Raw genomic sequence first — 23925 nt, 5'->3', positions numbered from 1 at the left:
TGAGCAGTTATTTAAAAATAGAACAGGACACGTCTAGTTCTTGGATTGGCATTGAAATATGGGGTGAGTTTGTATGGGCTGTGATTTTATTATTATTTGCAAAACAGGCAGTGCACATACCGATAGAGTAAGAAGAAGATACATCATTATTCTCTCGTCACTCTATGCTTTGTTTATACAACTTATTTTGTATTTGTAGACATGATATATTTCCGAATCATTTTCGAGTGTTAACTCCACTGTATACAGTAATGCGACACGCGTGAAGCGTCAGAGCGCGTGATTACATCACGAGGTCACAGTTCGCAAAAGAAAGAAATGCGTATAGTCTCGTGTAAGATCGCGCAATAACAAGATGGACACGACATGGCTAATATCTCATTTCATTTTATTTGGTATCGAAGGGATTCCTCTTGATTTCATACTTTTTGTATAAAAAGTCTGTAACAAGTTTGATCAAGCTTGTTTATCATGGAGTTCATATTAGAAATGACAAATATAGGCTAGGGTCAATTTCGATTTCCTACACAGTATAGCGCTATTCCACTTGTCATAAGAATTATATGCCAGTTAGTACTTCATTTTTCATGATGCCAGCGTCAGAACACTTCTTCAGTAATTTTTGCGTTTCGAAATATCACATCGTAAACTTTTCAACATAGAAGGTCGTTAGTAGTGAATAAAATGAATTAAAATAGTATTTTTAAATTGCTGCCTTGGCAGTTATTAAATCATGTTGTGATAAATTCACTATTACAACCTAATGTGGGCTAAATATTCTTCTTCAATTTAACTGTAAATCTAATATATATATTATAATATTTTTATCGGCTTGATATCATTCAGTCACATTCGTTATCAACCACGTGCTTTAGACACAATATGATTTACCAATATATAGCCATCATATTGGTTAAAAGGTTTACGTATATTGGATGTATGTTGGTCGTGTTATGTTCATGGGGAATATGTGCGACAGATTTTGAGTTGATGCCCTGTAAGTGACTATTTGCAGGTTCAAGATCTTCGAATTTCTACATCACACAAGTAAATGTTACGTCGAGCCTGATTTAATCCCGACTTTGGCTTTATGGGTATCGAGATATCAATGTTTACGTTTTCCAGAGCTTTTTTGTAATGTATGAAACGATCAACATTTTCAAATATATATTATACCAAGTTGGAATGCCGTAACGGATCTTACGACTTGCTTGTAGAAACTCGGTCACATTTGGGAAATACGAGATGAGACATATACACAATTCAAATGATCAAGATGGACAACGATTTCTTGATTAGGAGATTGTACTGGATTTGCTAAAAGGATCTTATTACATTTATGTATCATGACAAAGCACAACTTAGCATGTCAATGAATGTTTACAAAACACCAAGGTATTTTACTAATTACATGTTAGGCGAATTAGAGATCCCAAACATAAGCTTTATGTGGGAGAGCAATATAATTGTAGTCGTCCGCTTTACCAACGGCAAGCTTTCATACTTGAGTGCTACTGCGACTTTTAATATGTTGTAAATTTGATAATTCATTGAACAACGTTTCAAATGCTTTTTTGACTCAATAAACTGGATGTACTGGTATATAAATTCCACGATACGCGATTCATCTACTATTTATTCCAGCATTACTTCACTCCAAATAAACACGATGAGGTCTAAATTTCTTGAATTCTATAATCTCATTGGTTTTGGAAATACGATTTCAGGAATAAGCCTAATTTTTAAAGGAAATTATATGCCACAAGTATCATGCTCGCTGCTCCCCAGCTGCAAAATGTTTACCGTTGTTAAAAGTATTGTCTCATGCAATTGCAACATGAGTGCATTATGTAAGGAAACGTGAAGTTATGATGTAACGAAAAATAATAGATTCAAAATTAAGTTTAATATTTTTTAAAAATTATTTAAAGATTACTGAACAATAACATATCATATACGCTTGTCTGAAGGGCATTGGTCGCAAAAGATTCCAGTAAAATCATTTTCGCATATACATTGCAGCATACTGTCTACAATCCCTGGAAATTTTTCTGGGTGTTCTTGTAACTCTTCAAACTCATCTTTCAATAGAATCATTCTGTAGAAATAGTCGTTCCAAAACGGCACTACTTCGTTTTTTACTTCATTGCCACTCGTGCCAAAATCCATACTGTTAAACCACTCCATGACGCTTTCTTCACCGAAGTTGTGATTATCTCTTGACCAATAGGTTTGCAGCTGACCCACAGCAGTGCGATAGTCGTTATTATCTTCTTGTAAGGGCAAAAAACTACAATGCCCAACTCTGCACAGATAATGGCGACAAAATAATGAACGACTCAATTTTAAAACGTCAAACATATCCGGATTTTGAAAAGCATTTGCTGAAAATCAAGGAAATTGAATATTTTGATAAATATCGTTGAACTGAATTTAGGTTAGAAACGCATGATCTAATAAAATATCAATCCCCAGGCTAAATTTGGAATCCAGCAATTGACAGGAAAACTGATGAAAGCGTAAAATATTTTACAAGTATAGAGATAGTTGGAATCGTGATGTTGGGGACGTGACAGTCAATTTAAAAATATTTCTTTGGGATATAATTTGCCATAAAATGAATATAACCAGGAAAATTAATATTTACACTCTTTTTGAAGTTGTTGCATGGCATTGAGCAAATTTCTGATGCGAATATCATCGATCATCGTCCAGGGTCTGCCTTTCCAAGGATCTCCAAAAATTGAAACAATGTGTATTGCAATAAAAAAATCTAGAAATATAATTGTATTTAATGTAGTATGAGTATTTTTGTAGAAGCGCCTGAGAAATTTTGTGCATAAATTGCATGTAATGCGACAAAAGTGATATATATGTATATTATACGATCATCGGTAAGTGTTTCTCAAATTATGGAAGAGATAAGTCTAAAAGATAACCTGAATGGAGCCAACCTTAAAGAACCACGTGATTGATTATGATGGCGGACTAAGCGGGGAGACGGTCCATATGAGGGTTTGAATAAATCGTATAATTCAAATTATTGTTTATCGTAGATATCACGTTATTAGTTAAGATAGAGATGAATGAGAGATTAAGTTTATATTGATATATAATGTCCAAATTATACATAAATCGGTAGAATATCAACGAAAGTCCTTCAAGAATTCGAAACAATATAAAAATCACTCTCCGATATATAACATATTCACAAACTGATTTGAGCGTTACATACTATTATAAGCTTTATACGTGATCTCTACTTCATCTTATGGTAATTATGCTTGACCAACAGTTATTTAACATTGTAGCCTTGGCCCCAACATAAATTTTATGAACATTGTTGTCGGAGTTCCTGGATAACGGTGTCAAATTGTTTACTCTACTTTTTTATTGTTACTTGTTATGTTGATGTGCAGCAAGTTTTTAGAATTAAATAGAACAGTCATTTTTATTCCTGTTACAGTATTATTGCGATAGACGCATACGGATCCACTAGCACAGAGGCATAGGGCAAGGAAAGGTTGTTAGTTTCGCGCAACCGCCACTGATAGTTGAGTGTTTATATATGTCGATATATGCGATTCATACCTGCTGGAGTAACGTTGTATATTCTATTGATCACGTCGTCAATCATGATTACCCAATTACCAAAGATTTCTTGTTGTTGGGATGTGTCATCGTCAGGTTCTAAAAATATGGACGTAAATTTCTCATTGCATTTATATTGTTAAATGCATTTTTAGAATTTACCACTTCAATAAAGAATGCGTCGTATTTATCAACAATTTTTCGAACAATTGGGTAATAGCAATATTATCAATACTCAATACCTGGAGCACCAGTCAAGCCTTCAAGAACTTGAAATCCAAATATCAACAAAATCAGAACTATTTTTTCCAGCATTTTTTTACAGTAATAACACAGATACCATACACGTACTCGATAAAATACGGTGATACAATTGCAATCAAATCATTTTAATACAATGTGAGGAAGTACGTTGCAATGTAAGTTGATAAATTATAGGAAAAAAGAGCAGCTATACCAACCAGAGTATCCTATCAATTTTAAATTACTATAAACCGAGATACATTAACACGCTGGGGAAGTTGGTAAATCTCGTCATTTATACAAATACCATGCTCAATTCATATTTAAATAAAAATGAACAAATACTCTAGACTAGAGTAGCTTGTTAAAGATTGAAAATGAAATCATCGGTTTTACAAACATTTTGTTTACAATATGTTCCTGTTCCCGTTCGCTCATCCGGTGCGTCTGTTTTCTTTTAGCGTCTGGGAAATGCGTGTTTCGGAAATCGACACGTCTAGAATGTTTATTCTCGCCCAATGTAATATGTTGAAAAAACGAGAGAGCGGTGCTCAAATATATGTATGGTGGCCCATCGTTGTCACGCGTAAAATTGAAAATAAAAATAAAAAATAAAATAAAAAACCGAAAATAAAAAAATTGTTGTAAAAAAACATAAAAATAATTAAAAAAAAAATTGAAAAAAAAATAAAAATAAAAAAAATAAATAAATAAATAAAAAATAAAAAAAAACAAAAAATAAAAAATTGAAAAAAAAAAAAAAAAAAATTAAAAAAAAAATTAAATAAAAAGAAAATAAAAAGGTTGACAACGATGATCCGCCTCGTGGCCCATCGTTGTCACGCGTTTTTATTTTTAGAAAATTTGCTTCTGCTTGGGACCAACGTTGTCAGGCATAATCCTACGCGCACAAATGTGTTCCCTGGGTTTCAAACTCACTACTGATTTCCTTGAGCAATATTCAATATGAAAATGTTCTATAAATTCTCCATGCTACAAGTTCAACAAGAAGTAATATATTTATAATAATGATAAGACAATATAGAATTGAATACGAAAATTCGGAAAATTTGTTTTTACGTGTATAAGGTAATTTAATTGGAGAATGCTGCTTAACTACTCAGTTGTCTGGACACTCGCAATGCCGGTACCGTACCGTCTTACCAAATACCGGTAGTCGGTTATAGTCGCCTTGCGTCTGACCGTACCGGTAGCCATACAATCACTCATGAAAGAATGGGAGATACGGATAGTCTCGTAGAATATAGACTACTGAAACACTCTCTGTGCCTGCCCCATACCGTACAGCCGTAACGTACCGATCCAGACAAATGATAAATCGCCCGTGCTCAACCATTTATTTCAATCCATACCTCGATCCTAGTAGAATATAGTGAGTCGAGGTATGGATTGAAATAAATGGTTGAGCACGGGCGATTTATCATTTGTCTGGATCGGTACGTTACGGCTGTACGGTATGGGGCAGGCGCAGAGAGTGTTTCAGTAGACTATATTCTAAGAGACTATCTGTATCTCCCATTCTTTCACGAGTGATTGCATGGGTACCGGTACGATAAGACGGTACCGTAGTGCGTACCGGCATCGCACGAGTGTCTGAGCAGTTAAGCAGCATTTTCCAATTAAATTACCTTCTACACGTAAAAACAAATTTTCGTATCCAATTCTATATTCTCTTATCATTATTATAAATATATTGCTTGTGGTTGAACTTGTAGCATGGAGAATTTATAGAACATTTTCATGTTGAATTTATTGGATATTGCTCATGAAAATCAGTAGTGAGTTAGGAACCCAGGAAACACATTTGTGCGTGTAGGATTAAGCCTGACAACGTTGGTCCCAAGCAGCATCAAATTTTCCAAAAATAAAAACGCGTGACAACGATGGGCCACGAGGCGGACCATCGTTGTCAACCTTTTTATTTTCTTTTTATCCAATTTTTTTTCAATTTTTTTTTTTTTTTTTTTTTTTTTTTAATTTCAATTTTTTTTTAATTTTTTTGTTTTATTTTTCAAATTTTTTTTTTATTTCAATCTTTTTTTATTTATTTTTTTTCAATTATTTTTATGTTTTTTCACAACTATTTTTTTATTTTCGCTTTTTCATTTTATTTTTTCATTTTTTTTTTTTAATTTTACACGTGACAACGATGGGCCACCATATATATGGACACGAAAGCATAAAATTGCGAACGCGCAACCTTCGCTCAATTCTTAATTTTGATGACGTCATCGCCCATAAAAATCGCCCATCACCTTTCAATTCCTGTAGTAACCCTCTCACGTTATCACTAGCAATATTCGGCACATCCTCTTTATATATTACTATTATCATTTGATTTTCTAATGCCATCAGGAAACAGTTAGCGAACAATGTGTTTGTAAAATCTGTAACAAAGTTTTGTGAAAAATTAGTCATTCAGTCAACTGCATTTTACCTCCAAATTCTCTGCATATGACCAAATCTATATTTCCAGATCAACCTCATACACTGTATATAATGTATTATTGATAGTTTTGAATACTGATATTTTTTTAGTAAAGCACGAGTTATTGATAGTTTGAAGATAGTTTGACACAATTTTGAAGTCATTTACCAATAATTTGTTTACCTGGAGGGTAACGTTCCTCGCTCATAGTCTTGTGATTTTTATTTTCGCGCTCGCAATGATGGTGAAACAATTGCGAAGTACTTTTCATTATCTGCAGTCATGCGATCAATTTGTCACGCCTGGCGCCGCTGTTGAAATAAATGATAAATAATGGATATGCGAATTATGGATAATGCCCGAGTGAAAAATAAAAAAGCGTTGGTTAATATTTCATATTTACATCTACTTTACACCAACCGAAATATATAACTTTCTTCTTCATGTGAGATCTACTGCATGCAATTTTTAATAAAATATCGTAGTCTTGGCTTTTATTCCTGTTTTTCTTTTGTACATGTTACGTGATATATATAAACCACCTCTTTAACTGGTTACTTCGTGAGTCATTCACTATTCTACTTGGAATGTTCTAATTCAGAGATACAAGTGTTTTAAATTGTTGTGACCGTACATGGCCAAAGTGACTTGAGATAAGATGTTTTATCAACAATTTTTGAGCACAGGATTTCCACTGGGAAGATTTATCGTCATTTAATTACGTCGGTTGTCTGTACCATTCTCTATTCTGCAATATACGATGGTTGGATTAGCCGGTAAATGATGAATATTTTGCGGTTTTCATCATTCGTTTGCCTTATTCTTTAAATATCAATGAAGTGGTTGAACCTTTATATACGGTCTAATTCTTCACTTTTTTCTGGAAGGAGGAATGCACTAATTATCGGCAATGTGCCTAAAGAATTTTATATATAAGATGGGAGTCATCACTTGGTCAAAGATACTCGGCCGTGGGAGAGAATTAAGATTGATTTTGTAAACCCCGTCGCGGGGAATCGGCGATATTTACTTGTGATAGTAATCAAGTATAATAGATAGTAGATAAAAGAATGTCTCACATCATTATTTTCTTTGGTCGGTTTACCGGAGTACGTTCACAGCGACAGGGGATCTTGCATTTTGGCTAATCGACTAAGACAGTATTTTACAAAAAAAGGCATAACGACTAGAAATACAACACCTTATCACTCGAACGGGATATGGAAACCTATCAAACTGATGCCCGACAGTGCTTGAGAGAAAATTCTACCAGACGCTTTACATGCAATCTCTTCTTTGCACCACACAATCGCGTGTTCATATTTGAGTTTTCACATATCTTCATTTCGGATCAATGAGTTATTATTATACTTTTATAGTTTTTTTTTTTAGTTCCAAAATCAAGCTACGCATTAACATTTGACCCTGTTGACGTATACTGTGCGTCCTTGAATAACATGACGTTTTGATTTTTAGGTTGACGTTTAAGTCAATGAAAGCTTAGTGTAGCTCGTTTATTTCTGTGTTAAAATCATCACACGCACATCTGCTTTCAGATTTCTTAGAATATCGCAATGAAAATCTGCACTCATGAAATTGACATGTTTTAATGTTATGTTTGATCTTTGGGGTACAGCGATATTATGCTAACATCATTATACGTCGGTGAAAGAAGGGGAACATGCATGCAGAGTTAAAGAACGTTTTTTTAAAAAATCGGAATATTGGCTTTCAGTGCTCAGAAAGAATTATTACAAAAACATCATTTATTAAAATTAATGTCAACATGTCATTGACTCGTTAAATTAAGCTAGAAAATTAAAAAGAGGGAAGAAATGGAGAATATTACAAGCAGTTCTATATGTAGAATGTAGATGACTCATTTGTTCGTGACTTTTTTTTTATCTTTAATTTCATGATATTCCAACACAGGTTCTTCATTGTTAAATTATGGCAATTTCTGACCCAGTAATATAAGATTACTTATACTTACATACGTTTTTGGCCAAAACCAAGCTAGTATACGAAAGCCTTGAGGCAGTCGTAATGAAGTGTTGAGGAATCGCAGCATTGCGAGATAATGATTTGTCCTTGCAGAGGACATCGATATGATGAATGCTTAAAAACTTATAAAGCTTTTGGTAAAGCCATGGCTTACCAAAATGCAATGACTTAAAAAAGAAAATCTGACAATGACACCACTTCTACTGAACCGACTGGCAAGAAAGACTGTAAAACTGAGAATTTTACCAAACCAACTCGTCCCAGTATCCGGTTATCGGCCATACGGTTCGTGATTTATTACCAATAACTAACTGCTTCGTGGGATTGTACTGACAGACTTCGTAAAGCATTCTTCAATATTCCAGGTGGTATGTTATGGCTTTACAAGTATGTCGAATAAACAATTTACATTCGATAAAGAAAGCTGGAGATGGCAACTGCGCTTTCATATCTATTCTACAAGATATGCAATCTCTGAGCATACCAAATGTACAAAACACTGTCGAACAATTAAGGTCAATCGTAGCCCATAAACTTAGTACTCTTCCTCAATATTATAGAGGTTTATTAGAAACTGATGCTGGTGATCGCGACTTACATTTTATTACTTTTGTTTCTTTAAAGTATGTCTGAATGGGCACAAACATGTTTCTGTGCCATAAATGCCTTGTTCCCTATATAACAACGTTATAGGAACGACAGAACAATGAATTTTGGTTCAATTGGTACTTTTCCATAATTGATTAATGTCTTCTATTATGTAGCTCTTATCCCATCTACTATCTGGTTTGACAATTCCTCTGCGAATGATATTAGAAAGGTAACAGTCAACATTTAGAAGAAATAAAAGCACCGGTTATTTCCCATTACATAAAGATCGGAGTATTGAACGTCAATATTGATAATATGCTCGAAGCTGTCAACTGCGAAGATCATTTTGTGCATGTCCAGAGTTTACCACCACTTGGATTTCACGTATTCTGCACATCGAGCATAGTGCTGCATTTCAGATTCTAAACAAAGTGGCGCTATTTTATTCTGACCCAATAAAAATCGAATCTTTCAAAGTTCACAGGAATTTTTGAAATAAATAAATAAAAGTAATAGCCTCCTGACGAAAAAAATCAATCTTTCTCCATTGAAAATTTCAAAGCCATTTGTCCAGTGAATAAAGAGAAACGCGATTTTTTAAAAACAACAAGAAGAAGAGGAGTGCCAGCCTAAAATGCAAAACGATTGTTATGTACATTGACGTGTCCAATAATTTCAAATTGGGAATAACTGAAACTCGTATTTTTACTCAAATAATAACGTACAAATATCTCAATTCAATAATAGTCATTATAAATTGCCATTATAAACCATCAAGGGGGCGCATTTTCAAACTTTGCCATGGGCGCCATTTTACGTATTTACGCCAATGATTAGACATTATCTAATAAAATTAACAAATATAAACGAACGGAACGACCTATCCATTGAATCGACAAGGGGTTCAGCACGGAATTGGTAAATGTTCAAATTGCTGCTGAAACAGCACTGTGAGGTAAAATATCAATTCGCGTGTCATGTCACAAGCACTCAAAAGAAAAACAAACGGATTTATTGAGCGTGGCAAAAAAATCTCGCCACAGGTATTGTTGTGAAATCTTAGGTGGTGAATTATTAACTCCTACTTTTAAAACTATTACCCAATTCTGGTATTGTTATTGGCCCAGTGTTCTGGTCTATTTTGTCACCGAGCGGTGAAATCTTGACATTTTCAGTCGACGTACGCCATGGAATTGAGTTGAATAGCACAGAGTATAGGTTTATTGACTTACGTCTCATGTCCTTTAGATTGTCGGAAATTTTTTAGAAAGTTGTGACTTTATTTCATTGCATGATTTTACTTTAATAGATATAACGGATCTAAAATTAGCAGGAGCTGATTTAGACGCATCCTGCAGGGGAGCACCACTGACCAACTTTACCAATAAAATGTATGTAAATTTATGTGTGTGCAGCTGGTATTTCAGCATCAGATCACTACGGAATATGTTTCTTGTTGTGCAGGGATAAGCACGACTTTCGTTCTCGCGACGTAAGAATCGCGGCAGATAATAGACTATTTCGGAATGTCGTTGGGTTCACTCAAACCATACACGTCTAAAATGTTTTTTTTTTGACCAGTACGTGGTTTTAGTAGGCCAACGTAGCGATATTAGAACAAGACCTTTCTAGAGATCATCTTAAACGATGAGCGATTTTTCCAAAACAACAGTAACAGTATGAAAAAGAATACAAACAACACAGGTTCTCAGGTTCAAATTGAGAAGGGCTCAGCCAATAGCGTACAGCGTTCTCACGTCCTCATAATCATATCGAAACTCACTGTTGCACTACAAATGAACGATACGTATACACAAAGATAATAGATTGCCTGCAAGTGTCGTTGTCTGTCGGTGTCAACGTTGCGTAATTTAGTTTTGAACAATGAATTTTAGTATTGTAAAAACGTATCTATTTCAAAACTAGAATGGTCGACTTCTACAAAATATTTTATATGTATTTATATGTATAATTATCAAATGAAATATTCTACCCTTACTTGCGACGGTGTTTGAATTACATAAAACAAACTGAAAATAAATTTGTGATTAAGTTGTGTGAAAGATTAAAATAGTTTTGTTGGGCATACACGAAAAACGACCTGGGGTGAATCATTTGGTATTGACGATTTTCCGTCTATATAGCTGTATATAAACTTCTGGTCTTCATTCAAGCATCGCGGGGTGGGAATTTATGATTAGATAGAATATGAAACTTTTTTCACCGATTTTTGTTGAAAACTTATTCGATAACTTTTGTACCTGTACGAGTGTGTATTAACGCTTTGGTGATTAAGGAAACACAATGTATATTACAACGGATGAGGTGGAAATGACAAAAATCTTCCTTTCCAATTTACTGTGTTGCACCACCTACAGTCAGCTTTCACGGGTAAATTGCTATTACATTTTCTTTGGTCTAAGTTTAGATAAAACTGTTATCCAAAAAACAAGTGAGTTGTCATAACAACATTTATATGCAGTTTTAACACACGTTGCAAAATTCGCCTTTAAAGTCTTCCAAGCAATCACACTGTGTTGAATACCACACCGCCATCATAAAGTTTTCTGCAGTGGGATTATTCTCTAGAAACGTCGTAATAAACAAAATTCTATCTATTGCTGCAAGTAGTAAAACCCAATATGGTAGCAAGTCTTCAAGGGGTACGCCATTCAAAGCTTCATCGTTGTTTTGCATCATTCCCATAGCACTTTTAAAATCAATGTTCTCTTTGCCATCCAGGTCTGATGTTCCTACACTTTTTGTCCAAGCTTTTATCAAATCAATTCTTACAGCTTCCAGTTCCGCTTCTCCATACTCGCTTCCAATTACACATTCTCCAACGTTACAAGTGTGAAACCCACAGAAAAATGTTTTCATTGCAGCAAGAAGATCGTTGATATTTGGATGTCTCATAAACCATACTGTAAAAAAGGAAAAGAACGTGATGGCGCCTCAAACCGGCTTCCAGATTCAAACCGGCTACCGACGTGATATTGTGGAAATAAATATGATGCAATGCCGACCATTATAATATTTCGAAACGCAGACATTTTGCATTGCAGGGCATGGATTCACACAAATCTGCCTGACACGATTAGAAATTGAAAAGAGTTGAAAGAATATACGAGCATGAATATATTATATATATATACTTATGTCTCATTGTGTGCCACTATTGACAAAATCAATCTATGCAGTCGGTTTAAAGAACTGAAGCTGGAGTTAAAGTATATATGGTATTTATCAGTCAGTCAGTCAGTAGTTTATTTCATCACATACCAAAAGTACACAATAGACAAAAATAACTACGAATCACATATAAAACAATACTTTCAGTGTGAAGGGAGGCGCGATAAACCAGAAGAGGTTATCCAGCAGCGTCACCCTGGGGGAGTGAGTCTAAAAATTAAATCATAGTGAGAAAAAAGTCAAACAGGATACTAGCAAAAGTCGTGAATAATAAATAAAATAATAAAGTCGAAGACGGCCTTTTTACACATTTAAGTGACCGATATCACGGTGTCACTCTAGTTAATATGAGAATGCGACTCCCGACACCACTGGTCGAGGTAGCCATGGTAACAGCAGTTGGTTATTGAATAACAAACAGAAAGATAAAGTCGAGTTAGTTATTCCAATCGATGCGGAAATAGTGTTATATTTTGACGCCGTACCGAAGTACGACATAGGAGGGTAGAGACCGCCGGAAAGTATAAGTGAATTCAGTAGCACTCAGAATTTGAGTGATTTTTGAATATAAAATCGTAGGTCTCTACCGAAGGCGGAGGCAGATATAAACATGAAAATGTGACAAAAATGGGCAAAAAAGCAGTAAAAGGTAAGCATTTTTCTGGTAAATGCTAAGATATTAATCATAGGATAGATCCAGCACAAAAGCGCATGAGACAACAAAATGCACTAGAAATATACAAATAGGATGATGAGAACCGCTATAGTACCGGTAAGGTATCATGCTATATTAGTTAAATAAAGCTGCACTTAATAAATACCAATAATTGATAATAATATCTTAATAAATAACAATAATACGAGTTAACGCTTGTAGTATTAAGAGATAGTTGTTTATTAAGCGTTAACTCAAAGATAGGCACTTGTGTGTGACTGTATGACCACGGAAATCTGAGTTAGATTTGAGGTAAGAAAACTGGCGATAAATAAAGCAGTTCAAAAATTCTATAAGATTGCGCACATCAACATATATAGAGTATAACAAGAATAGGGAATATGTTGTTGTTCAAGCAGCAGAAGAGAAAATCTTACATTTTTCCGAGCGGTTTTTAAGATCCTTCAACTTGTCATGGTCTTTCGATGTATATCGTCCCATATGCGTGACACTTTCTATCGCATCCAGAGAATTGTAACTTTCCAGGATATCTGATGAATGAAATTATAAATCAATTTAAATCATGTCGGTTCATATATTTATTCAATCCGTATCTTGTCGTTTGTTTGCACGCTGGGAAAATGTGGTGATGCATACTCCAAAACGCAATTCCTCAGTATTCATGCTATAGGTTACACTAACGGTCAGAAATTATAAATTAGCTGAATAATTACCAACCGTGAGCAGTGGAATTTAGAATCCTTCTGCGCAACGAACACGCGGTGCTCTTCAGTTCATCTATTTTCGGAATAATTGCAGTTTCCATAACATTATATCCAGTAAACATAGATTCCGGCCCCGCTGAGAAACAACATAAGATTTTGTTCTATTTCATTAAAAACATTCACAAAAATGAACAAACAAATTTAGAGGCTTTACTTTAGATTTGTGACACAACTGTAAAAATATTGTCACTGAGAAAAACTCTAAAAGAGGTAAAGAATTGAAATACCTCTGTCTGTACTTGAATAAACTTACTATATCAGAGTAAATTGTTACTCGTTATACATTATGCTTGTGGTTGTACCACTGAATAAACAATTACCGTATATAAATTCCGGACCAAAATTCCTCCAGAACATTTCCATAAACTCGACGGAAGGATCGTATGGAACAAGATCGGGTCGAGAATAAGCTGAAAATAATTTGCAATGATGTTGGAACACTGTGGTAAGTTATACCGTAGTTATGCTTTATATTATCCGATAAATGACATCACGCGATCATGCATCGTGAAAATATAAATATATCCCACTTCCCAGCTGCTTTATAACTGAATAATTTGTAAGCTCGAGTAATGGATTTCAGCTCCACTGTTAGGTATTAATATAAATATATTGTCTTTATACACGTTATTATACTATATGCATGCAAGTTATTTTTTTTATTAGTTTTCTAGCTATAGCCCAATAGCCCTAACATGATTATTACAGAAAGATATTTGACTAATCGGCAAGTGCTTTCTTGTAAGTCGTATCTTGAGTGAGTAGTTTTACTAGCCAAAGTGCTTCTTGCTGTCTGATTTCATAGAACTAAACCATTGCCAAAATATTTCAAAAAGTTTATTGTTTCCCGAATATATTTTGTTTTCGAAAAACTTACCTCGACTTATGTTGCTGCAAGAAAAGGTGTCGCTGAATGGTTCAACATCGGTTTGATATTCTGTTTAAGAACAATTTATTAGAAATTAAGATGCATCTGCTTCGAGACTTTGCAAGAATAACCAATGAAAGTCATACAGGATACAGCTACTAGAGTAAATTAATATATTGGGCATAATTGAAACGCTTAATTTTCCAAAGTGTTTTGTGCATTTTATGGTATTTCATTTCAAACTTACATTTTGATTATCAGAAAAATATCGAATCTAAAATCTTCAAAGTTGAGCAGATTTTAAGCACTTTAAAATACTGTAAATAAGAAATCACGTGCGGCTATTATAAGTTTTGAGAATATCTAACAATAAAGATAATGTTATTAGAAGGGATTAAAAAAATATACAATCACCGTGAAACGCATACAAACCTTTAACTGTTTGTCCTAAGCGCAGACCATCTGTATATCCTCCCATTAAACCTCTTCCAATGGCATTTGCATGCTCTATTGATAGTTCAAAAATTACAAAATATAGCAACAAGAACTTCAGATTTGTCATAATGAATTTTAAATTGCTTATGCAATTCTTTGTTTTATATTTGTTGAAACACGGAAAAACGTATTCGTTTTGGTAATATCCGTTTCTGATGCGCACAATCGTGTCGCCAATCCGAATTTCGTCAGTGAATATATCCAATTATCAAATCCTTATTGGGAAATCAAATTAAAATATGCCTTCTTTAATTATATTCATAGAGCTACTGAATAATTTATATTGATTGATACATTTTTTACAGAATATGTCACATGCTGTTATTGCACAGATAATATTCATTCAAGACCCATCTCCAGAACATGTAGTTTGGGATATACGTTCAGGTTCATTGATCATAGGATCCTGATTTATAAAGCATGCTTTGCCAACATATAGCTATCTATTTCCGAGGTCCTTAATGATCTGACGAACCACGGCCTTTCGTTCGGTTACCAGTACATGGGTATGGGGTTAGTTAACCAGCAGATGCAGGGACTTTTATTTTCCTCATTCATTGCCTTGGTGGGAATTGTCCGTGTAGACATCGTGCATAGATAAATAATACAAAACTGCTTAGGGTTTAATTTACCTTAAATTTGCACTATACATTTACTCGAATTTTGAAATTATATTTAGTTTTAAAACAACGTTTAGTTTATTTTATGGGACTCGCTTAATTGGAATGTCTTGTCCTATGGCGACTATTCTCATAATATGATTTCTGGGGATTCGGACGCTTTTCATTGGTTTTTTCGTATAATATCACTATCACGATAATCAGAAGACAGAAAAAGAAAAAAATATAGCATATCTCATGTCTTACTCACATAATCCATTGAACTGAAACTTGCGTTGTCGTTCATTGTGGTATTCTGGACCAGTGCTGGTCTACTGCTAGGCCGCGTTCCGAATTCGGACCTCTCGAGTATTCTATTCGCACATCATAACCTTAGCATCGTGCTTTATTTTATGTTTTAAGGATTTTAATTCTAATTGCATTTTTCACGGAACCACCAACAAAAGTGACATCATGACACTAGATATTTTTATGGTTTTAGCTCAATTGTGGCATTGGCTAATCAGCATGGTGTCAACAGCGACACAATTTTTTTTAACTGGCGCTTGGACACATTTTCACCCTTACCGATTTTCAGACATAGCGATAAATATTAACTTGTTTACTTCAAAAAGAATTGCGTGATGTCGACGACTGTATGGTGGTTCCTAACTTCACCACGAATCATTATTGGACACAGAGTGGACATATGGATTGTTTTGTTATAATGTTGTTGTTGTTCTTTATATCGTTATGAAAAATCGTTTTTCTCATAAATTACTGGACCAATTGCTTTGCAATATTCACTGGTTTTGAAGATTGTACATTTTGCCAAAAGATTATTACTTATATATATTTCAAATATTTTTGTGAGCTTCATGGGAATTTTTAAAATTCTATGACGTCATCAAAATTTGCGCACGTTGTGGTGGTTCCGCACACGTCGGCGGATCTGGTGCTCATCGAAAGTAGGAAGTTTTTTATGGAGAACGGTGGACTGTGGTACCTGATCTGGCAATGCAGATACAAATACTCGGATCAGTGGTTCTATTACATTTGAACCCACGTACATTTGAACCCATGACAATTGCACCTGTATGCTATTGCACCTATGGAATTTTTTTTGTTTCACGGATAGTTAAACCCATACTAACCCTAACCCATGGGTTTTAGCACCCGCATATAGATTGAACCCGTGGATATACGCATGGGTTCAAATGTACATGGGTTCAAATGTACGGTCACCCGGATCAGTTAATATTTCAATTTGCGTTGAAACTGAGTCATGAAGAATGGATCATCGTCACAGGACCTTGTATCATTACCGGTACCCTGGTTAGAGGAATTGACTCTGATGAGTTGTCCGTGTAGTCAATTTGTCCTGTATGTACCAATACTGGTAAGTTACCGCATATGGTTTTCGGTAAATTGGTGATAAAATATTTTGAGTTTTGCCGTTCATGTCCTCATATTTGAGCAAAGCTTTCTGGTTCTGATAACAGTACAACTTCGGCGCATTACCCAGATTACAATTTTTGGACCTCCAGAAGCATGTGCACCAAGATGGCGCGCAACCTGAACATAATATGTGTGTACCGGTTACGAATCAGGCTGTGCGACATCTTGGTGTGCATACTTCTGGAGCACCCAATTTCTATATTAATTATCTGTTTTACCTGGAGCCGTATTTGGATAGGTACGGTGTGCCTAACGTCATCTTTATATCTTCGCCAGCATGATAACGTTAAAGGACAAATCTGCAAGTACTCTATTGGGCCTTTTGAAAGACAGTAAAGACGTGACGTTTGTATGGTAAAATATAGCCTATGTTCTAAAATGACCGGGTCCCATTGATTTTGAAAGTTGTTTAAACGAATTTTTGATGGAAGTTAGTTGAGTATCCATGTTTTATACCTTAATACGCTTGTAGCCTTATATTTCTATTACTTTTTTGTCCCCCAGCGTGTACTTAATATACAATGTAATACGGTATATTATTATATGAAAAACAGAACCGTATTGCGTAATTATTTATAATCGAAAATGTTAACAACGAACATTCTACACGGTACCGGCAATAATATTGAGGATGGAAACATGCTATTTAAACTGGACACAAGGAGATAATACGGTATATTATTATATGAAAAACAGAACCGTATTGCGTAATTATTTTGAATCGAAAATGTTAACAACGAACATTCTACACGGTACCGGCAATAATATTGAGGATGGAAACATGCTATTTAAACTGGACACAGGGAGAGACCTGATTCAATGTTCTACAATCTACATGGAAAAAGAATGGCATTCATATGGAGCTACGACTAAAGACCGTTATCTACTTAAATGTGATCTTAAGATTTAAAATGCAAACTTTCTAAATTCGAACCAATTTGGTTACACAAGAAGCTCGCCCGAAACTAGTTTTCGAGTTTTTATGTTTGTTCTTTGCTTTTTAGCTTCGTTTGTTTAGTGAGAAAACCAGCAGCTAGTCCCTTAAATGTTTTTTTATTGGGATTCGCATTTCGGCACAGACACCGTCACATAACTTCTAATTGTTTTTGTACTCTTCACCATTTCGTTCATCAAAATTATTCAAAACTTTACACGTAAGCTTCGCCGGTGAATTTTGTTCTCTCATGTTCGTGTGTGCTGTTTATGAATTTATTCCTTTTAGTATGATTTTCGTGATGTGTTTTTCAGTTGTGTGAGTGGGCACAAACGTTGGTTACAGCGTTAGTTATAAACCTTCCATTTAAGATTTGCCCATTTTCCCGATTAATTCCGTCGTGTTCTTTATTTTTGTTTATTCGTGTTCTGTGTTATGGACGAAAGGTCAAAATAAAATTGTATAGCATTGTATTGTTTAAATACAAATGAAGTTGTTTTACTCACCACATACATACATCTGGTGGCAATTATGCGCTAAGAAAAAAATACGCCTACCGTAGGAATTCTGTCGGAGTGTTTCTGATAGTTGGTGATTTGTCATTTTAGTGCCGTAGTATACAAGTTAAGTGATTTTGGTATTTATTTGTATCAGTGCAATATTATTGCTTGTATGCATTGTCTAAGACAGCGGTTCTCACGGTTAGCAATATCGCCCAAAGGGTGCAAAATACGATATCTCTTTCGGAAGGTTAGAATTAGCGAAGGTACCTAAACGTTTGAGAACCATTGGGATACCAATTGGTGCCCAACCACCGTGCCGCGGCACATTAGTGTGCCACGAAATAAATATTGGTGTGCCGCGATGAGATTTCATTTTTGAATTTATTTCAATTGATTGCAATTTTCAATAGACACTTGAAAGTTAGCATATCGACTTACAAACGTGCATTTTCGCTTAAAACTTGAAAAGAAGATGAGAGTAAACTATGCTGCTCGGGTATTTGGTCACAGAAGAAGAGTTAAGAGTATGTCTCTCTCACATTCGTCCACAAATTGCAACAGTATAGTGTTGAAGCACCAGGAACATCAGTCCCACTGACATCCACCATTATTATTCTATACGCGGTACTAAATACAGGGAATGTTGTATTTACATGAATAAAATTCCCTTATCTGATCTTCTTTGTTCTTCATTATTTTATAGCAAAATGGTTAATATTTCATCCAAAATTTCGCTGTATTATTTTCTAATCATAGGAACACGGTTTTAAAAACTGAATCATGTAGCATAGAAAGCCATAGATCATCTTCACATGACCTGGAAAAGCTGGGACAGATCGCGTACCGTTGTACTGGTAAGTTACCGTGGCTGTTTAGGATGCCGTATGATTTTTGAGAAATTGATGGCAAAACATTTCCTTGTGGATTTCGTGCCCATATATTCGAGCATAGCTCTCTTGCTAGTTATATAATAGTTCTTAATTTTTAAAATTAACAAATTCAATAAATGTTGTCCATTTGCATGTTTCTTTGTACATGTAGTCCTATTTAGGAGACGCTACACCAATTTTACAACCAATTTTTATTGAATTGTATTTCAAAGGGAATCCCATGGAATAGGATGGGGCAGGCAATGGGGCAACGTATGTCCCATAGACACGCCTGTGTATTTCGTTATCTGTTGGGTCAATTCGATTGTGAAACTTTACAATATACAAATATTTGGCATTACAAGCTATTTTGTGATTATTGAACTCTAAAGCTGAAGTACGTTTATTAGTACCGGGGTAAAAACACGCAGAGTAAGCTCGTCTCCCCTCTTAAACTGTAACTTTCCAACATTAGCGAACATGTTCTTGCGCTGGTTAGAAGTTTTCTAAAATATTTCAAATTCTTTATGCAGCTTTGAGTCGCGAACTGCGATCATGCAATTGTTTGATTCTAGAATCAGATCATTAAGAGTTAGGACTATTGCGTTATAGACTAAAAAGAGTTACCCCGGTAAAACTCTCGATACAAGAATCGCGTATGGCTTGCAATGAACTCTGCTGTTATGACTCTTCTGAACTCAGAAAATTCACAATTTATGACATTTACAGTAACTATAAACTATAACATATTATCAATATATATATATGTATATAAATATATATTATTATTAAAGGACAATTTGAGCGATGCAAAATGTATTAAAATACCTCGACAATATCTAGTCTTTACAAATCTCCGCAATAACCTTCTTTAGATTTTCTGGTGTCACATATGGAGATCGAATGTTAGACCAAATGTAGAGGACCAAAAATAAAAACCCGAATAATTTCAATCGATAGACCGGCTAAACCAACCAAGATGAAATAAATGGATATGTTTTTCATTACCAGATACTGTGTGGGGACATTTAGAAATACTAAAAACAAGATTTTAACAGTTTGCATAAATAAAAACTAAAATTTGTTAAAAATATAAAGTGGCAATATATTTTCCGTTGGGCAGACATTGCACATTCTCCCACCATATCCATCTAAACACTCACATATGGTGGAGTCCCAAATACTTTTCATGAAATTTTCTTTCGTTGGATTTTGTTCTATACCCACCATAATTGTGATTATACCATCTAACATCAAGATTCCGTTGATCCAATAGGAAAGAAGTTCTCCCTTCAACAAGTCTGCTTCGGACTTTTCATCGAGAACAATGGCTTGCTGCAACATTTTCACCATAACGACTTCGTCGGCAATATCTTCATCCAATGCTTTTATCTTATCACGCCATGCTGTCAGAAGTTCAATTCTTGCTGTTTTATAATGTGCTTCCGAAAATTCCGCAGATCCAATTTTACATATTCCAACGTTGCAAGTGCGGTAGATGCAGAAAAACGTGCGTAGCATATGCATTAGATCGTTTGTTGTTGGCTGTCTCATATACCACACTGTTTCCAAAAGAAATTTATCATATTTTCAAAGGAGAATAATATCATATGAATGCATAGGAATGTACATATATGGGCAGCAAATGAGTCATTATTTAAATTTTCAATATTCAAGCATTGCGGTTGCTGTGAAACAAAAACAATTGTCTTGATGTGATACCCTTCAAACTTGTTGGGAAGCTGTTTTCAACTATGCCAAAGTTTAAAACTTAAATAGCAGGCTTTATTTTCTGAATTTATCCATCCACAACTGGACAATTAAGCCAATAGTCGGCCTTGCACTGACAAATGAATAATTTGGGATTCAAGAATGAAAAAGCGCATTTTCTGTTTTTGTGATAGCAGCATTTTTGCATTACGGAAAAGTGCCCGAATACCCAATAATCATACAAGAATAGTCGGCATATAACAAAAAACAAAAATAGGCTCCCAATTATGACCTATTTTAGTTAAATTACATAAATTTCGTGTTATGGTAATTGAAAATTCTACACTCACAATATTCCGCTGGTTTCTTGCTATTACCTAACAAGCCATGTGTGTTCGGTCCCCAACCACCTCCATATACGACTTTCCTGATTTCTTTTATTGTCAAATAACTCTCCATAATGTCTAAAGATGGAATAAATAATGATCTTATACTGAAAGTTTGAATTATTAAGAAATTAGGAAAATGATTACAGTTTTATCAGATTCATTTCACTCCCTTCGATTAAAACTGAAAATTTTAACTATCATCTTTGATGCAAAATATTCGTATTCCAAATTTTTGTTATAATGTTAACATTGCCCTGCGATGACAGTAAAAAATTGATCGCAGCTATGAACGTACCATGTGCGGTTGCATTAAGAATTCTTTTCCGTAAAGAGCAAGCAGTCACGAGAAATTGTTTAATGGTGGGTAAAGTCACAATTTCCATGACGTCATACGTAGCTATGGTGGGTCCAGGGCCGCCTGTATTAAATGTATTAAGGTGTTAAATGTATATTTCCCTAATAATACTAAATATACAAAATTATGGCATATTCTCTGGGTTAGTCATGATTAATCTACGTATTGATTACAGACGTTTGCAAACTCTCTAGTTTCGACATGCGTATAGATAAGATATATCTAAGAACTATATTGCAAATTTGTGGTCAATTGTTTGCTAATATAAAACCCCATAGCCGAGGAAAAACATTTATCATTTTTCCCGTTGAACTTAAATGCTTTTATATAAGCAGTGACTCAATCCCGTTTCAAGTACAGTGATTTTTAACGACCCACATTCCGTTCGTAAAATTCTTAGTATACAGTTATTTAAATCATATATTTCTTCTTCTCAAAATAAATTGTTAATTTTACCCAAGGTTCGTCCTAACAAGAGTCGATTTTATATCTATCAGCAATAAACTGTAATAGATGGGCAGATGCTCATTGTCACTTGAATGCACAGAGACCAGGACAATATTCTTAACGTATAGCTTTATTTATACTTCGCATAGCATTACGCTACGGACACACAATTGGTTTATTTAAAATTACGTATCTGTAGTGAATTTTTTGTCGTTTTTCTTCTATCACCGTATAAATAAACAGAAAAGGGTAAAAATAGTGGGACACAACAAAAATAAACATTATCGTACCATATCGATAGGCTTCACCAAAGTTTATTTCAAAATCTTTTATAAACTCTTCCGAAGGTTTAGTAGAAGCATAATCCTCGCCTTTCCATACTGATAAAAATAATCAAAACACCATGACATGGAAATTAGGAATATGAAACAAAACTAGGCCTACTTGATTTAAATTTCATGGGAGTTTTATTTTTTATCTATCGTCAATAAATACAGTATGTCAGTAAATTGACTGTAGACGCGTTTTCCTTGACAATATGCGATCTGGAAATAAACCATGCATCGCTGTGTGTATTTTATTGGTTGTATGAAGAAAATATATATTATATGAATAACTTGAGTAATATAGAGATGGCTTACTGCGAACAACGTCGTCACACGTAAAGGTCCTATCAAATTCCGCTTGATATTCTTGCCTTTCTATAAAAAAAAAACGTTTGTGCATGTGGATTGGCCGTGCTGAATAGCTTTTTTATTGCGATAAAATGATAATAATAATTAGGTAATATATTGCTAGAAAGCTATGAAAATATTCGCATACGTAGCATATAAATTATGCGAAATTAGACAATCCATTGCATTTCAGAATGTAGAATTCATTTAAAAATTAAACTTTGTGTTTCATCTCTTCGGCCAATTCAGGTACCATTCCTCATTCATTCATCATGTATACTACACGTACGATTGCCCAACTTGAACCAACCTTGCAAATACGACAAATTTGTAATGAATTCAAATAATCTAATGCTGATCAATTCACTACTTACCTTCAACGTTTGCTATACTTTTTGCTATCAAAAAGAGGATGAGTAAATTGAACAAAAAAAGTCTCGCACGCGACATTTTCTTTGTTACAGTGTTTGCCCAGACTGCTTTATTGCTGCTGTGATTTTTTATAACTTAAATCAAATCATTCAAAAGGAAGGGCACAATTGTTATCAACGTTTTTCCGTCTCGTCTTTCCTGAATACGCAATCATGAACAGAATGAATTCACGTCAAAACAAAATGACTAACATCTTTTCCCCGCGTTTGTAACTGACAGATTTTAACAAGCACCGCATGTTTAACAGAAAATTGTTACTTTTTCAAGAGGAGTTTGACCAAAGTACACCCACTATTAAATAGAGGACGATTAATTTTGTATCAATTTTTAAATAGTTGCAACTCAGTTCAGGCAACACTACCAGCCATACCAAGGCGAATAATATCAGTCAAATCATGTGCACTTAGTTTTCACTCTCTGCAGTTATGCTGGAATGGTAAACGAATAAAGCATATTCTACGCAGAAGATGTGTGAAGTTTGATGATGAAGAGTTCGAAAAGGGGTTTAAAATTAATGGTTTAAATGGTAAATGTTATCAATTTCAAATGTTACCGAATTGATTACTTGAGTTTTTCTACGCAGTCTTCTCATATATAAATTACAAGATGCGAGAGCTCTGACATTTAATTTTCTCACCTCCCTACACGCCTGCATGTCTGAAACGTGCCTGCATGCCTTGCC

The 23925-nt window shown here is 34.6% G+C and overlaps 3 protein-coding genes across 5 annotated transcripts; all 3 read right to left on the bottom strand.

Annotated features, from left to right (window-relative positions):
- Positions 1 to 847: 847 nt before the first annotated feature.
- LOC120338149 (uncharacterized) lies at positions 848 to 6492 on the bottom strand. Of its 3 annotated transcripts, none has more exons than XM_078117414.1 (4): positions 6467 to 6492; positions 3592 to 3690; positions 2648 to 2773; positions 848 to 2384 (listed from the first exon to the last, which is right to left on the bottom strand). In XM_078117414.1, the coding sequence occupies exons 1-4, from the start codon at positions 6489 to 6491 to the stop codon at positions 1951 to 1953; spliced, it is 684 nt and encodes a 227-aa protein (XP_077973540.1). In that variant the 5' UTR covers position 6492; the 3' UTR covers positions 848 to 1950. The 3 variants fall into 3 exon arrangements, with proteins under 3 accessions (XP_077973540.1, XP_077973541.1, XP_039262020.2); XM_078117415.1 differs by lacking the exon at positions 6467 to 6492 and adding an exon at positions 6293 to 6404; XM_039406086.2 differs by lacking the exon at positions 6467 to 6492 and adding an exon at positions 3834 to 3914.
- Positions 6493 to 11362: 4870 nt separating this feature from the next.
- LOC120338011 (uncharacterized) lies at positions 11363 to 15779 on the bottom strand. The gene is made up of 6 exons (XM_078117130.1): positions 15740 to 15779; positions 14811 to 14885; positions 14388 to 14447; positions 13831 to 13920; positions 13163 to 13276; positions 11363 to 11802 (listed from the first exon to the last, which is right to left on the bottom strand). The coding sequence occupies exons 1-6, from the start codon at positions 15777 to 15779 to the stop codon at positions 11363 to 11365; spliced, it is 819 nt and encodes a 272-aa protein (XP_077973256.1).
- A 4267-nt stretch (positions 15780 to 20046) lies between these two features.
- LOC144428367 (uncharacterized) lies at positions 20047 to 23335 on the bottom strand. Its single transcript, XM_078117486.1, has 6 exons — positions 23186 to 23335; positions 22779 to 22838; positions 22428 to 22517; positions 21631 to 21753; positions 21297 to 21410; positions 20047 to 20798 (listed from the first exon to the last, which is right to left on the bottom strand). Exons 1-6 carry the CDS (start codon positions 23259 to 23261, stop codon positions 20311 to 20313), a joined length of 951 nt encoding a protein of 316 aa, XP_077973612.1. The 5' UTR covers positions 23262 to 23335; the 3' UTR covers positions 20047 to 20310.
- Positions 23336 to 23925: the final 590 nt, after the last annotated feature.

The sequence above is a fragment of the Styela clava genome, chromosome 10 (genome assembly GCF_964204865.1).
Source record: "Styela clava chromosome 10, kaStyClav1.hap1.2, whole genome shotgun sequence".
Lineage (NCBI taxonomy): Eukaryota > Metazoa > Chordata > Ascidiacea > Stolidobranchia > Styelidae > Styela > Styela clava.
Note: the sequence above shows the minus strand (reverse complement) of the source record. Positions and strands in the feature narration are given on the sequence as shown.

Bases quoted from the DNA above. Each gene is read 5' to 3' on its own strand.
- LOC144428367 (XM_078117486.1), bottom strand. From the start codon at position 23,261: ATGTCGCGTGCGAGACTTTTTTTGTTCAATTTACTCATCCTCTTTTTG. The intron at 22,839-23,185 runs GTAAGTAGTGAA...TTTTTTTTATAG, and splicing joins AAGTATAGCAAACGTTGAAG to AAAGGCAAGAATATCAAGCG. The intron at 21,411-21,630 runs GTACGTTCATAG...TTCCATCTTTAG, and splicing joins TCTTAATGCAACCGCACATG to ACATTATGGAGAGTTATTTG.
- LOC120338149 (XM_039406086.2), bottom strand. From the start codon at position 3,906: ATGCTGGAAAAAATAGTTCTGATTTTGTTGATATTTGGATTTCAAGTT. The intron at 2,774-3,591 runs GTATGAATCGCA...TTATATTTCTAG, and splicing joins ATACAACGTTACTCCAGCAG to ATTTTTTTATTGCAATACAC. The intron at 2,385-2,647 runs GTAAATATTAAT...CTTGATTTTCAG, and splicing joins GCAACAACTTCAAAAAGAGT to CAAATGCTTTTCAAAATCCG.
- LOC120338011 (XM_078117130.1), bottom strand. From the start codon at position 15,779: ATGAACGACAACGCAAGTTTCAGTTCAATGGATTATGTGA. The intron at 14,886-15,739 runs GTAAGACATGAG...AACTATCAATAG, and splicing joins CAGTTCAATGGATTATGTGA to AGCATGCAAATGCCATTGGA. The intron at 13,921-14,387 runs GTAAGTTTTTCG...AATTATTTTCAG, and splicing joins TTGCAGCAACATAAGTCGAG to CTTATTCTCGACCCGATCTT.